This window comes from Xenopus laevis, chromosome 7L (genome assembly GCF_017654675.1).
Source record: "Xenopus laevis strain J_2021 chromosome 7L, Xenopus_laevis_v10.1, whole genome shotgun sequence".
Classification (NCBI taxonomy): domain Eukaryota; kingdom Metazoa; phylum Chordata; class Amphibia; order Anura; family Pipidae; genus Xenopus; species Xenopus laevis.
The window spans coordinates 47,954,234-47,971,286 of record NC_054383.1 but is presented as its reverse complement, the minus strand read 5'-3'; the positions used below and the strand labels follow the sequence as shown (position 1 = coordinate 47,971,286).

The 17,053-nt window shown below is 37.7% G+C and overlaps 1 protein-coding gene across 2 annotated transcripts in view; it reads left to right on the top strand.

Annotated features, from left to right (window-relative positions):
- Nucleotides 1–2,053, top strand: part of mmrn2.L (multimerin 2 L homeolog) — a 30,410-nt gene extending 28,357 nt beyond the window's left edge. For both annotated transcript variants that reach the window (XM_041568931.1, XM_018225519.2), the window contains one exon: nt 1,407–2,053. In XM_041568931.1, the coding sequence (XP_041424865.1) occupies nt 1,407–1,789 (383 nt within the window). In that variant the 3' untranslated portion in view covers nt 1,790–2,053. The remainder of the gene's footprint in view (nt 1–1,406) is intronic.
- The last annotated feature ends 15,000 nt before the right edge of the window (nt 2,054–17,053 follow it).

The following is a 17,053-nucleotide window of genomic DNA, read 5'->3' as shown; positions in this document are numbered from 1 at the left end:
CAACCTACATTCAGCGCTAGACGCACCTGTGTGAATACAGCCCCATTGAAAAAAGCTTAATTCATCTATTCCTGCGCTCACCTGCGGCTGAACACAGAAAAACGGAACGCAGGGGAGCGCAGCTTCAACCGCTCATCAGTAAGAGTCCTAAGGGGGGGTTAAATCCATAAATGCTGAATGTGTCTTAGAGAACTATGAATTACAAGTCACATAGAAGCCTGTTATAAATGTGAGCCCATTGATAATTTATGGCCATTCATTGAATTCAATCAGAGTAATAGTATGTGTAGCTAGTTCAGCAACTCTCTAGATAATATGATGAAGGCAAATTTAATTAAGAAAAATCCAAAAAAAAAAAAAAAAAGTTTAACTATCTAATATACAAAGGTCTGTAGGTTAATACAGTAAATATATATTGCAGCATTGGGCTGGTTAACTCATGTATGTGGTTTAAAAGTGCCCCTGAGTGCAATTATAATGTAATTATCATACATGCAGTCTCCTTAGTTATTTGTGTTACAGAGACTCTCACTGTCTAAACTGTTTACTGTTTATAACAGCAGTGTCCAACATTTTGGGCCAGTTATTCACTAAAGTTTATGTTTAAGCCCAGATTATGACATAATGATGATGTCATCCAAGGGATCAGTCGAGCTCTTGTTGAAGTCTAGAAGAAATATGAAGAAATATAAGGGTGCAAACAAGAGTCTTGTTGGCAGTCCGTTCGTGTTGAATTTGTAATGGGTGTAATGCTTACTTCCCTTTCTTTAAGACAGTGGGTGAAAGTTTACCTAGGCATTTTAAATCCATGAGTCAAGCAGTTTCTCAGTGGCGCTAATGCCATGAAGCAAGATGAGAACCATACCTCAGGCAAGCAGTGAGTGGCCAGTTACCAGGGGCAGCCAGTTATTACCCTCTATTGCACCTACACAAAAGTTATGCAGAGTAGTAGAGGGGTGGCAGCTGGCTGCTGTCTAAGGTGGCAGTAGCCCCAGAATCGGAGCTGCAGGATCTAACAGTTAATTATGCTGATGGACAATAAGACACCATCTCTATGCAAATCACTATCTGGTGCTCTCAATGAAGAGGTAAATGATGGGCGCACTTACAGTATAGTCTGGGACTGAGGTAGTCAAATAAAGTGACCTGGAGTTTTATTGTATCAAGGTTATATTCAAATAACAGTGCAGAGAAAAGTATTTATTTCCCCCTGACATTTTAATATCTATATAATTAATAGGGATGGCAGTAATGTTATATGATTCATATGGATGCATCCCATAATATTAGATAATATCTAACTTCTTATTTACCAGAGTAAATGTTTATTGACTCTTCCTAAACATACACTGTATGTCTACAGTTTCAGCTTCTCTAATTCACATTTAACATTTTGCTCTTTCCAGATTCTTCAGTTGCATTTGCTGCTGGTTTTACCGAAGGAGCAGAGGGAGTCAAGATCATATCCTTCAACAAAATTTTCCTCAACTATGGGAATGTGTTATCCCCAGAAGACGGGGTTTTCTATGCCCCATATAATGGAGTTTATGCTTTTTCAATTACTGTGGACTTCAGTCCTGGAAATGCCCTGAGTTATTTAATATTAGGAGGGCGACAAAAAGTTATTCTTTACAACAGCAGCAAAGAAGAAAATGAAAGCGTAAAAGACAGTTTTGTGGTGGTGGAGCTTCAGAAGGATGATAAAGTATGGCTTGAACTTCTTCAAGGTTCTATTAAGAAGAATTCTTCTGGCACCCTTCTTGCTGGTTACTTGATTTTCAAAACGTGAACTTAATATGCTAGAAGACTTTGCAAATATGTTCAAAAATAGCTCAAAGTGATGCTGATTAACAATACAGTTTAAGAAAGTATATATCAAAATTCTTTGTCCTACCAGATTATATCATGCGTGGTAGTGTCTTAGTGATTGCTTTCATGGATCACACTGCAAGCTATTTTTACAACCTCACCTTCTTTTGGTAGTACATGTATGGGACCTGTTATCCAGAATGCTCGGGACCTGGGGTTTTCTGGAAAATGGATCTTTCCGTAGTTTGGATCTTCATTCCTTAAGTCTACTAGAAAATCAAACAAATTTTAAATAAACCCAATAGGCTGGTTTTGCTTCCAATAAGAATTAATAATACCTTAGTTGGGATCAAGTATAAGCTACTGTTTTATTATTACAGAGAAAAAGGAATTCATTTTTTAAAATTCGGATTTAATTATTATAATGGAGTCAATGGGAGACGGCCTTTTCTGTAATTCGTAACTTTCTGGAAAACTGGTTCCCGGATAATGGATCCCATACCTGAAGTAATCTTTAGACAAAACCAAAAATACAGGTATGGGATCCATTATCCAGAAACCCGTTATCCAGGCCATCTATCATAGACTCCATTTTATTCAAATCATTTTTAAATATGATTTCCTTTTTCTCTGTAATAATAAAACAGTATCTTGTACTTAATCCAAACTAAGATTTAATAATAAAACACAGCCTATTTGGTTTATTTAGTGTTTAAATGATTTTCTAGTAAATCTAAGGTATGAAGATCCAAATTACAGAAAGATCTGTTATCTGAAAAAACCCCGGTCCTGAGCATTCTGGATAACAGGTCCCATACCTGTACAAAATTCAGCCATCTTTAATGAAAATAGTAATGGTTGTTTTCAAATGTATAATAAATCTGACATGCAAATTATGGTAGGAGAGTATTAGGATATAACACTTATTTATGCAATTCTGTCTGTAATCCATCAGTTTTGGCTATCCAGCAGGACCATAGTTGGAGAAGGCACAATTAAATAGAATAGAGCTTGAAACCTTTCTGGACATCCAGATTGCCTAAAGTGAATCAGTTGCTTTTACTCTTGTGTATTTCAAATCTTGCGCTGATGAGACAGCTTTCTGCAAGCTAAAAATCTAAAGCTATTAATTTATAGCTGAATTTTGCTATGTCAGTTTACTGAAAGGATAAATAGAGTGACTGCATCTATCTACCGGTTTACCAGTGTTATGTTATTTTTTTTATCTACATCTCTGTTGCCCACAATTGCACTTGGTTTAATTTCCTAATTTTTTGGTGTTTTCTTGCAATGCAATTACTTTTTATATTGCACATCCTGTTTAGTTATAGATCAACATGCAATGCTCTGTATATATTCAGAACACTAAGGGGCCTATTAACATGCAGAGTAACATGATCAGTGTCGGATTGGGATGCCAGGGGCCCACCAGAAAACCTTAGGCCGAGGGCCCACTTTCTAAACTATTATACCTCCTCTCCTCACTCAACCTCTTTATTCTCCTAGTCTCTTTTCTCTACATACTATACTCTATACTTCCATTATTCAGCCCCTTTATTCCCATGAAGAAATAGGGAATGACCATGAACTATGCCAAATGTTTAGAAGCAAGAGGCCCACTCACACCTGGGCCCACCGGGATTTTTCCTGGTATCTCAGGGTGGGCCAGTCCGACACTGAACATGATTAACTAGCGAAATTTCTAAACGTGTGTATTTTCTTTTATACCACCCAACTACTTTATTTAAAAGGGGTTGTTTGCCTTAGTCTGTTATAGAATGTTCTATACCTAGAGACTTTGCAGTTGGTCTCTTTGTGTATTTTTTATAGTTTTTTTTATTTGCCTTCCTTTTCTGCCTCTTTCCAGCTTTCAGATGTTAGTCACTGACCCCAGCAAACAAAAAAACTATTGCTCTATGAGGTTACAATTTTATTGTTATTGCTACTTTATTGCGTATCATTCTATCTGGCCCCTCTGCTCTTCAACCTGGTTGCTAGAGTAATTGGACCCTAGCAACCAGATACCTGCTGAAATTTCAATCTGGAGAGCTACCAAACAAAATGCTTAACTGGAAAATAAAAAATGAAGACCAAATGCAAATTTTCTCAGAGTATCAATCTCATATTAAAGTTAATTTAAAAGTGAACCACCCCTTTAACACTGCTATTTTGTGATATTATTTTTATATGGAGCAACCCATTCAGAGAAAAATCCAGGCAGCAAGTAAATTCTGGTAGTATAAAAAAAGTTTTAAAAAAGCATTGCTGGAGGATCGCTGGAATTTTACCACTGAAAATGAACATAGCGCTTAATAATTACACAGTTTTTCTTTCACTGGGATGCCTGCTGATCAGGTGGTGATGGTTACAAAGGTATATATACACACAAAATATATAAAAGGCCCAAATATTTTTGATACTACACTATTTATTTTATTGTTGTTCACCAACAGTAGTTTTCTTACAAATGTTCCTGTCTGCCCTGTACTGCTTCTTTTCTTTACTATATTCACTTTTGTTATTTTTGTAAAAACATATATTTGTGGATACATATATTTGTAAATTGTGCTCTGGCAGCATTGAATAAATACGATTAAATATGATATGTCCTGCGTGTATTTTCAACAAACTCAATGACCTGAAAATTTAAATATACAGTTGTCCGGAAGATGATGTGAAACAGAGCCTTATCAAGCATCACTCAAATGTCATTGAGAACACTCACACCTGTGTCACTTTTACTGGTTGAGAAAAGAATGATGTTTGCAGAGAGTTCCCTCTGCTGTTCCCTAATATACTAGCAAACTTCCATGCTTGAAATGGAGCATATAAATGCTTTCACACTCTCAAGATGCACAGGAATCTGCCTGTTTTTTTTGGTCGAATAGGTCTGTTCAAGCAATGAGTATGCTTGGGCAGAAATGGCTCATCTGCAGAACATGGTTAAAATAGCATATGGACAATCTCATGCAAAACATCACACAAGGGGCCCATTTACTAACAATTGAATTTTGTTTTTTTCCATGAATTTTCCTATTCCTATTTTCAAATGAAAAAAATCTAATTCCGAGATATTATTTGTGTACTTCGACTAGGGAATAGTCCAAATTCAATTCGAATTTGAAAAAAAAAAAATATCGCAATTTATCATGTACTGTCTCGACTTCGACCATTTGCCATCTAAAACCTGCCGAGTTGCTATTTTAGCCTATGGGGGACCTCCTAAAACCTATTTGGAGTCAATTGGTGGACTTTGAAAAATCTAAGTTTTTTTGGGAAAAACTTTGAATCAAAGTACGATTCGAATTTGGCTGAATACGGCCCTATTCGATCAAAAACAGACCTTTTCGACCAAAAAAAAAACTTTGACTTAATTTCGGTTGGTCTTTTTGAATTAGAATTACGAAGTTTTTTTCAATTTGAAATTCGACCCTTGATAAATATGCCCCTAAGTGTAAAAAACACAAAAACCCTGTAATGTAAAATTTTGCCAGGTAAAAGTTGTCAAGGTACTGTCGAAGTCAATGGGAGCTGCGCTGATCCTGTTGGGCTGTTTATAAATCAATTCATATTTAAATAGTTACATAATTAAATTGGGTTAAAAAAAGACAAAATCCATCAAGTCCAACCCCTCCAAATGAAAACCCAGCATCCATACACACACCCCTCCCTACTTTCACATAAATTATATATACCCATATCTATACTAACTATAGACTTTAGTATCACAATAGCCTTTGATATTATGTCTGTCCAAATCATCCAAGCCATTCTTAAAGGCATTAACTGAATCAGCCATCACAACATCACCCGACAGTGCATTCCACAACCTCACTGTCCTGACTGTGAAGAACCCCCTACGTTGCTTCAAATGAAAGTTCTATTCTTTTAGTCTAAAGGGGTGGTCTCTGGTATGGTGATCCACTTTATGGGTAAAAAGGTCTCCTGCTATTTGTCTATAATGTCCTCTAATGGTAATCATATCCCCTTGCAAGCACCTTTTTTCCAGAGAAAACAACCCCAATTTGGACTTAAAGGTTTTCTGATTTTTTTCCACTAGGAATTGAAAAACCAACATCTTTAGAGGTTAGAGGTATTCGTATTTTTTTCTGATCGTTCAGCGTTATTTTCCCTTTGTGTTTTTTTTTATTCATAACTTTTAGGGGCAGATTTACTAAAGTTCGAGTGAATTTTCGAAGTTAAAAAAGTTCGAATTTTGAAGTAATTTTTTGTGTACTTCGGCCATCGAATAGGCCATAAAGGTTTTCTGATTTTTTTCCACTAGGAATTGAAAAACCAACATCTTTAGAGGTTAGAGGTATTCGTATTTTTTTCTGATCGTTCAGCGTTATTTTCCCTTTGTGTTTTTTTTTATTCATAACTTTTAGGGGCAGATTTACTAAAGTTCGAGTGAATTTTCGAAGTTAAAAAAGTTCGAATTTTGAAGTAATTTTTTGTGTACTTCGGCCATCGAATAGGCCATATCCGACTTCGATTCGAACGATTCGAACGATTCGCAGTAAAAAGTCGAAAACTTCGATTTCAATACTTCGCCAAATTAAACCTGCCGAAGTGCAAATTTACAGACCTATATACAAAGTTTCTTTCCAATAGCAATGCAAGATTTGAGATGATTTGCCGTACTATTTTTCTTTGTAGGTCCAGTCATACTGGACCTCACTTTGCCCTTCTATTTTGTTCTGAATATCCCTATTAAAAATCTAACCCTATCTAAATTCCCATCTGCAAAACTTACAGAACCCTCCTAGTACCATTGCTTACTACTGATACAGCAGTGTTCCTGGAAAGGTGTCATTACAATTGAACTGTTGGTTGTTTCTAATGAGTGGAGCTTAGAGCCACCACAAGGAATCATCAAGCAGGGGTATTGATTGCACACATTAGTAAACATTATCACACAGAGCACAATACTGCCTTTTTGTTTGGGTTATGCTTTTAAAGTCCATTTTTTTTTAAATTTTTAACAAAAATTCAGATATTGCATTAGTATTAAGTCATATATGATGTGATATAGTCAGAGAAGCAGGACAGACAATATATGATTGACAGCTGAGATTTGCAAGTGATAGACAAATTGCAGTTGGTTTTTATTTTTAGTTATTTAGCTTTATTTTTTATCTGGTTGCTAGGGTTCAAATTGCCATAGCAATCATGACTTGATTGGAATAAGAGACTAGAATATAAGTAAGAGAGACCTGAATAGAAAAGTAAGTAAGAAAAAGTAGCAATAACAATTAATGTGTAGCCTTACAGAGCAGTTTAGAAACTGACGTCAGGTGGCAGTGGCTTACAGGCCTTACTATACATGTTCTTACTACACATCTGTATTTATTGTTAATATTTTATATTCTATTTGTGACTTTATGTTTAATTCCGAATACACACCCTGCTATTGACTGAATGCATACTGAATGTATAACAAAAATGTTAACTGCAGAAGACGGTCCATTTATCTTAGTCTGAAAGTTACAAGCACCTGAAATTCGCAGTGACAATTTAACCACCATGATGTGTATAGTTATCTAAATACACTTAGGGAAGGAACTCCATGGGCGATTTCGGCACGATCTGACGCAAAAACGCAGGCATCAAGTCGGATGCGAAATAAAGTAAATAATAGCATTGTTGGATGGTGTTGCAGCGTTGATCCGATGCGACATGACTGTCGGATGCAGACGCTGCATGCTGCTTTTGCATCTGAGAGTCGTGTCGGATCACTGCTGCGACACCATCCAACCTTTCCATTTCTTACCTTATTTCCGAGGTGACGCCTGTGTTTTGCGCCGAGTTCTCCCCTTTACAGGCACGCATCCTCACAAGTGCAAAGCATTACTCACCTCACAACCTGCATTTGACTAGGCTGCTAGAAGTTCTAATTAACATCTGAACGGATTTGCCTTCAGTGCTTTAAATGGCACAATGCTGCCATCATGTGGTAAATACAATCTATGCAGCATTTCCAGGTCTGATTTTAATTCTGGTATGTATTACAAAGTTTGTTAAAGGGGTTGTTAACCTTCCAACACTTTTTCAGTTCAGATAGGTTACAAGAAATAGACATTTTAAAATTACTTAAAAGTTTTCTATTCGATTAAAAACTGGGTTAATAGGCCGTGGAAAATAAAAAAATGTTTTCAATATACTGACCCAAAGCCACACTCTGGGAGGGCTTGTTGTAAAACATCAGGAACTTTGAGATGTGGTGCCTGTGACAATGTCAGTTTATACAAATCTCTAACGCCTTTGGACAAGATGGCAGCATGTACGTGGGCAAAGCGAAAAGGCCTTTCAAAAGGAGGATACAGGGCCGGAACTAGGGGTAGGCAGAGTAGGCGCCTACCTAGGGCGCAATCATGATGGGGGGCGCACATTTAAGGGGCTCTTGTTTTCTTTTCTTTTTTTAAAAACGCTGGTATGCTTGGCCTTTAATAGTTTTTAAATTTTATAAACCACCTATTCCAACCCCCTCTTGCCTGTGATTTGTACTTCTGGCACTCCCCATCTCCCTCTTGGGAGCTGGCACAAGTACAAATTAGGGGCAATATGTTGGATTATTTTGGGTGCTGCTGGCGTAATTACAGACTGGGGGTAACAATATGATGGATGTTTTGTTTTATGCTGGCATAGGTACAGATTGGGGGCTTGGGAGCAATCTGAGAGATTGACTGCCGTTGGCACAGGTACATATGGGGCAATATGATAGGTGCTGGCACAAGTACATGGGGCAACATAATGGGTGTGCAATTTGAATGGTAAGGGGGGAAATGGTAATGTAGGTCCTGGTGGGGGCACTGATTGAAGTCCTTGCCTAGGGTACCAAAATACCTTGGCCCGGCCCTGGGAGGATATATGAGCATATACGAGACATTAAGGGGCAGATTTATCAAGGGTCGAAGTGAATTCAAGGGAATTTTCAAAGTAAAAAAAATCGAAATTCGAAGTAATTTTTTGGATACTTTGACCATCGATTAGGATACTACGACTTAGAATTTACTTTGAATTCGATTCGAAGTAAAATAGTTTGAATATTCGATAATCGATGTACTGTCTCTTTAAAAAAACTTTGACTTCAATAATTTCAATACAAATAAAACCTGCCGAAGTGCTATGTTAGCCTATGGGGACCTTCTAGACCATTTTTCGAATTCTTCACACATCGAAGAAAAATCGTTTGATCGTACGCTAAAATCGTTTGATCGAACGATTTTACTTCTATTGTTCAATGGGCAAATTCGGTGAAAAATACTTCGACTTCGATATTCAAAGTATTTTAATTCGATGGTTGAATTTCGAAGTATTTTACACTTCGAAATTCGACCCTTGATAAATCTGCCCCTATAAAGTGTAATCTCATGTCGAGCATTGCTAAACATATTTTTTGCCTACATAATGGTCAGTACACAGGTTCCAATTTTCAAGGCATAGACCATCTCCATGGGGACATAAGGGGTGGTAACCTGGATCACAAATAAACAGTTGGAGACTACTTGGATTTTCAGATTTAACACCTATAAATCTGAATTGGGATTAAATGGACAAGCCTTTGTCAATAGATAGATATAATTGGACCAAATGGCGTGTACATTTCATTTGTACTATAATTGCATCCCTATTTGATTCAATTGCTCATATTTGCTTAGGTTTTTTCCTTTTCTTTCTTTATTTTATCATCTTTATAATTTTCCTTTTCTTTTCATTTTTTTAGTGCATTCTTGTCTATGTATTAGACATACTGGTAACATTTTTTACCAAATTTTTTCTTCATTTTTGCTTAGCGCAATTAATCTAATCTTACTATTGAGTATGACATTAATTACAATTACAGAATTTTCATGTTATCACCATGTCATGATATGCTCGAGTCGCAGAGACACTATATTTTGTGCTTATACACATGGTTCATGTTCTTCTCCACAGGAATGGGTTTTTGTTGGAATGTACTTCAGGATACGCGCCCAGAGTTTTGGACACTGTTTTCTATTTTGAAACTCCATCTTTTGTGGAGCTGATATCTAATTCTTGAACACCCCTGTTGGGAAAAACAACCCGCGCGCAATTGCAATCGGGCATTTACAGGCGTTATTTATGATTGTAATATATATCACTGCGACGCGGAGCATCATGGTCACATGACGCTTCTTTTAAATACCACAGCACTTTCGGATTTACGGCCTCTTGACAAAGCCACGTTTGTGGCGAAACGGCTGTCTAGGTGAGGTGCACCTGGGGATCCCCTACAGATGTTTTGTGATGTGCCACACAGAGAATATGGATATATGGTTGACCGGAAAGTGAGGTGAAGTCTTGATGGTTATCATATTGAACACATGGTCGGTATTAAACTTTCTATATATCGTACAAGCTGGATATTGCCAGGCCTGGGGGCATCTTGACATAATTTACAAGCTAGTGAACTGTTGCCTCCTAACATTGTGATTGCTATATCTCTAATCCTGGATCTAATTATTGACCTGTGTGCCTACGGCTCCATTGAGAGCTTTTCTGCAAACATACAGACTCCGCCACTAAGAGTACTCACTAACCCAGACATGTCCAAAGTGTGGCCCGCGGCCCAATTGTGGCCCTTTATCAAATTTACACTGGTCCTCAGCCTCCATCATGAAATTAATAATAATGCTGCCCACCAGCATAGTTCAATCAAAAATCACGTAAACCTCTTTACTTAATTTTTCAGGATTCATTGAGATCTGGCATAGTGCCGAGAGACTGGCAAATTGCTAATGTGGTGCCTTTATTCAAAAAAGGATCCCGTTCTCAGCCTCAAAACTATAGGCCACTTAGTCTGACGTCAGTGGTAGGAAAGCTTTTTGAAGGGTTAATAAAGGATAAGATACTGGACTTCATAGCAAATCATAATACTATGAGTTTGTGCCAGCATGGTTTTATGCGTAATAGATCTTGCCAGACTAACTTAATTTCTTTTTATGAGAAGGTAAGTAGAGACCTCGATTCTGGGATGGCAGTGGATGTGATTTACTTAGACTTTGCTAAAGCATTTGATACAGTGCCACACAAAAGGTTACTGGTTAAATGAAGGAATGTTGGCCTGGAACATAGTATTTGTACCTGGATAGAGAACTGGCTAAAAAATAGACTACAAAGAGTGGTGGTAAATGGAAAATTTTCTAATTGGACCAGTGTTGTTAGTGGAGTACCACAGGGCTCTATACTAGGTCCCTTGCTTTTCAACTTGTTTATTAATGACCTGGAGGTGGGCATTGAAAGTACTGTTTCTATTTTTGCAGATGATACTATATTGAGCAGAACTATAGGTTCCATGCAGGATGCTGCCACTTTGCAGAGTGATTTGTCTCAATTGGAAAACTGGGCAGCAAACTGGAAAATGAGGTTCAATGTTGATAAATGCAAGGTTATGCACATTGGCAAAAATAATATAAATGCAAGTTATACACTAAATGGCAGTGTGTTGGGAGTTTCCTTAAATGAGAAGGATCTGGGGATCTTTGTAGATAACACGTTGTCTAATTCTGGGCAGTGTCATTCTGTGGCTACTAAAGCAAATAAAGTTCTGTCTTGCATAAAAAAGGGCATTAACTCAAGGGATGAAAACATAATTATGCCTCTTTATAGGTCCCTGGTAAGGCCTCATCTGGAGTACGCAGTGCAGTTTTGGACTCCAGTCCTTAAGAGGGATATAAATGAGCTGGAGAGAGTGCAGAGACGTGCAACTAAATTGGTTAGAGGGATGGAAGACTTAAATTATGAGGGGAGACTGTCAAGGTTGGGGTTGTTTTCTCTGGAAAAAAGGCGCTTGCGAGGGGACATGATTACACTTTACAAGTACATTAGAGGACATTATAGACAAATAGCAGGGGACCTTTTTACCCATAAAGTGGATCACCGTACCAGAGGCCACCCCTTTAGACTAGAAGAAAAGAACTTTCATTTGAAGCAACGTAGGGGGTTCTTCACAGTCAGGACAGTGAGGTTGTGGAATGCACTGCGGGTTGATGTTGTGATGGCTGATTCAGTTAATGCCTTTAAGAATGGCTTGGATGATTTTTTGGACAGACAATATCAAAGGCTATTGTGATACTAAACTCTATAGTTAATATAGGTATGGTATATAGAATTTGTATAAAAGTAGGGAGGGGTGTATGTATGGATGCTGGGTTTTCATTTGGAGGGGTTGGACTGGATGGACTTTGTCTTTTTTCAACCCGATTTAACTATGTAACTATTTAACTATGTGCTAACTGTGTGCTAAAGGTGTTAGCAATAGACATGTACTGGCACGCAGTGATGCGCCGCTCTCGCATACTTGGCAGATCATTTCACTAATGTGCCAAATATTACCGCTATGGCTACGCGATTCCTTATTTAAATGAGTTAAACTGTGCTAATGGTTCAAAGAATGTCGGGCTAAATGATCGGCCCCCACACATTTTCACCTTGTTTATATAATATATATCTGGAACGGTCTAAATCCTAAGACGGACGAATGGCTAGTGTCAGAGGGTTGATATTTGTCACCCCCGCCCTCTATGACGCCATAACGCTATAGGGCCCAAGGCAGGATGGACTATAAGGGCTAATGGTCTACTGTGGACAATGGTCACTCATATAGCTTATACTAGGCCATACAAACAAAAGATCATCACTCTGTTACTTAAATTCCAGAGTGTCAGCATAACGCCAGCCTGTCTGATGGGGCCCCTTTTAGCTGAAGTGCTGCTCAAATTACTGGAAATACCACAATGGCCTTGGTTAGCCAATAGCTGATTGCGAGGTTGTGGACCGTTGGAGCTAGGCACAGTATGTTACAACATTCCTTTGATAACATGTAAGACTAAGTAAATCATTTAGACATTAATTGTACAAGGAGGAGTCAGACTATGTATGGTATTTCCGTGAACCCTTTTGTCACTATTACTGTAAATGCCTTCTGAAAGCTATAGAACGCCTGGACCAAGAGGTGTGTCTTTGGTAAGCCCTTGGCTGACATTCTGTGTTACTCCAACAGCTTACCCAGACAAAACTGTTATGTTGTATGAATAAATTGCCTGACTATTACTAAAGGTTTTCCTTTACTGAGTTTTGTCTTACACGAGGTCAAAATGGTACTACTAAAAGTACCATCAACCTCACCAAATCTGGCCCTCGTTGCAAAAAGTTTGGGCACCCTTGCACTAACCCCTAATGCTGGAAGTGTGGTAACATTCATCTTGGACAATTTTTTGGCCCTCTGTGAAACTTTGGGATTCATTCCTTATATGACGACGAAGGATTCATTTATTTCCATATAGACAGCCTACCTTTATCGCATTATTCTTGTGTCTACATTATACATTATATTGTGTAGGCCGACTTACTATTCTGTCCCCTACAGGTAGATAGACCAACATTCCATTTATTTTGCATGCATTTTCCTCACACCTGATTCACAGAATCGGTGCATTGGGTCAAGTATCTATAATTAGAGGGATCCCTCGTCCCACATGCAGCGCTGCTTGTTTTTAAGTTAATTTTAACTTGAGCATTATGGCATGGTGGTGAATAAATATTGCCTTTTTACGTTTATATGTGATTATTTATATTACAGTATTTCTTGGGCAGGTGGTATGGGGGTTGAGTCCCAATTTGAGCGTGTATATAATGTTTTCTATATAGTTATCCAAAAATGTAATAAATAAAAGCTGGAGAGACTGGATGTCTAACAGCAATAATGTATAATAGCAATAACACTACTTCCTGTTTTGTAGTTCTCTTGGTTTCCACTGACTTGAAGGGGGGGGGGGCATATGCGTCATAACGTTTTGCTTTTGAATCTGACCTGTGTGCTAAAATTGCAAACTCACTGAACAGTTGTGTCCCATGTGGCCCTCCTTAGTTGACCAACGAAGAGTTAGAGAGCTGAAAAGCAGAAAGTTAGGTTATGTTCAGTTATATTAGACATCCAGTCACTCCAGCCTTTATAGATTACATTAACTATATTAGAAACATTTTTTTTTATTTTGCACATGATCTATTTACCCAGTTTTTATTTTCAGACTGAACTGTTCCTTTAAACCACACTTTTCAAGTATCTGCTTAAACTGTGGTAAGACGTGACAGCAACTGTTATTAAAAGGGAACTGTAGCGAAAATGAAAATTTAATATCAGTTTCAGAATACTGAAATAAACATTCTAAATATAATCAATTAAAAATTCTGTACCGTTTCTGAAATAATGAAGTTTATATTCACGATTCCTCTCTCAGCATCTGTATCTCTTCATTCTGTCTTTATTCAAGAATTGGGTGTCAGATGAATGATTCAATATATCTTATAGGGGGGCTCCCTTTGCCTAGAAGATGTATTAGAGCTCAATCTATTAAAATCACCAGAAATCCTGTCTCTCTACATGCAGAATTTGTGCAAAAGGCATTTTGATAGATTCTGTTTGTACTGGAATCAGTTATTTGAGTGAGCTCTAATAAATCTGCTAGGAAAGGGAGAAATATTGGATCATTCATCTGACACCCAACTGCTGCAAGAAGACAGAATGAAGAGAAACAGATGTTCAATAAGCGTGAATATAAACTTGATTATTTCAAAAACATTGCAGAATTTTAATTGATTGTATTTAGAAAGTTTCCTACTTCAATATGAGGAAGCTTATCTAAAGTTTTCATTTTCACAATAGTTCCCCTTTAAATGTGTGTAGGGCACAGAGCAAGCGAATACATTGACCTGCACTGAAATATATCTTAGCAAGGTCAGACTGGGCCAGTGAGGCATGTGGATAAAACTGTGGACCCTCGAGGGCTCCCTCGACCCAGGAGGCCTTTCTGCCCTCCCTACTGGCTAAGATCTGTGGGCCAACCCTTCTGCTGGCTGAGATCTGCAGGTCCAAGAGGAAAGAGGCAGTAGCAGTGAAGCAGGAATTTGCAACCCAGAATCGCTGTCTGGGTCTGGGGTCTGCAATCCCCCACTTCTGGCTGAATTCTATTATATTGGAATGAAAATATAATGTAGTATTGCCCTGCCCTGTTAAAACTGCGTTTTTGCTTCAGAAAGACTACCATCATTTATATAAACAAACTGCTGTGCAGTCATGGGTGTAGCCATTCAAGCACATAATAAACAGATATTCTGAAGAATCCCATTGTATACAAACGAGTTTATCTGTTATCAGCTGTGTATCCTGTGCCTTTTCTCCTTTTTCAGCTATTAACGGCTGCCCCCATGACTACACAGCAGATTGTTTATAAAAACTATAGAATATCTGAAGTAAATATCTGAAGTAGGTCCTGAACACCCAGCCCAACACTCATTCTCCGTATTCTGCATAACTGGGTAAGATACCAAATTAACAATGTGCATGATTTTTGGTATGAGTACTCTCTCATTCAGATGCAATTCAGGTATATGGCTGTTAACACACTGAGGGCTATTTATCACATGGTCTAAAATAAATTGCAAATATATAAAGGAAAGTAGATATGTTGCCTGAACGTGACAAGAAACCCATTCAAGTCAATGAGGAAAAAAAAATGTAGACGGCAAGCAAATTCCAAGAGCAAAGATACGTTTTTTTCCGCAGCATTTTCAAGTGGCTGCTGGATTTTACATTTAAATGTTATACTATAAATACACAGCTTGTTTTTTCACATCGCAATGGCCATGATGTATGGTATATTTAATAACCTGGTCAGGTAACTATGTTCAGGCGTGACAGTGGGACTATTACCTATGGATTATTTTTTATTTTGTGTATTGATATTCATATCTGGTCTATGTCTGTTACATCTAACTGCTCCTTTACACCAGATCTTCTGTATATACTGATACCCACCATGTAATAACGGCAGAGATCAAGACAAACGTTTTTTGTCTTTTGTGTCAAGAAAAATTTTGAATGAAATTTTCTCATGAATTAGATGAAATGACAATATTTGTAATTCTTTTATTTTTATGAAGCTTTATTTAAAGGAATTGTTCACCTTCCACACTTTTTTTCAGTGCAATTGGTTTCTGATTGTTCACATAAACATATACTTTTTTCAATGACTTTCCAATTTTTTTTCAACATTTTTCCAAAATCTAAATTTAAAGATTAATTCCCCTGTGCCGGGTGGCACTCTGATCGATTTGTTCTCCGAAGTTGCCCAAGGGAGGCAGTTCAGGGAGATTTGAAGAAGAAGAGATTTGTCGTCGGGCGACTAATCTCCCCGCATCTGCCAGTGTGTCTCTGTCCTTAGAAGGTGAAAAGTTTACACTTCAATATTAGAACGGTCACTCATAGAAAGTAATTGGAAAAAGTCTGGTGAACAAGCTGAAAACAACTGAACTGAAAAAAGTGTTGGAAGGTGAACAACTCCTTTAATTGTTTTCTTTTTAGCTCTATGTATTTTAAAAGGGTTGTTTACCTTTAAATTAACTTTTAGTATGATGTAGAGAGTGATATTGTGAGACAATTTGCACTTGGTTTTCATTTTTTTAATCATTTGTGTGTAGTATTCTTGTTTTATGTAGCTTTTTATTCAGCAGCTCTCAAATTTGCAATGTCAGAAATCTGGTTGGCTAGTGTGCAAATTAACAAAGCAACCATGGATTGATTTGAATAAGAGACTGGAATATGTATAGGGGAGGCCTGGATAGAAAGATGGATTATAAAAAGTAGGGATGCACCGAATCCACTATTTAGGATTCGGCCGAACCCCCGAATCCTTTGCAAAAGTTTCGGCTGAATACAGAACCAAATCCTAATTTGCATATGCAAATTAGGGGTGGGAAGGGGGAAACTATTTTACTTCCTTGTTTTGTGACAAAGTCGCAAAAATTTCTCTCCCGTCCCTAATTTGCATATGCAAATCTGCATATGCAAATTAGGGTTCAGATTCGGTTCGGCCAGGCAGAAGGATTTGTCCGAATCCTGCTGGAAAAGGCCGAATCACGTACTGAATCCTGGATTTGGTGCATCCCTAATAAAAAGTAGCAATAACAATGCATTTGCAGAACATTTGTTTGTAGATGGTGTCCAATGATTCCCATGTGAAAGCTGGAAAGAGACAGATGGAGAAGGCAAAAAAACAAAAAAAACCCAAAAAAACAATGAAGACCAATTGAAAAGTTGCTTCGAATTTGCCATTTTAGAACATACTAAAAGTTCACTTAAGGGTGAACCACCCCTTTAATGCTGTTCATTCGAGGGGGATTTAACATAACAATTAAGCATACATAGATCCACTCCTGCATC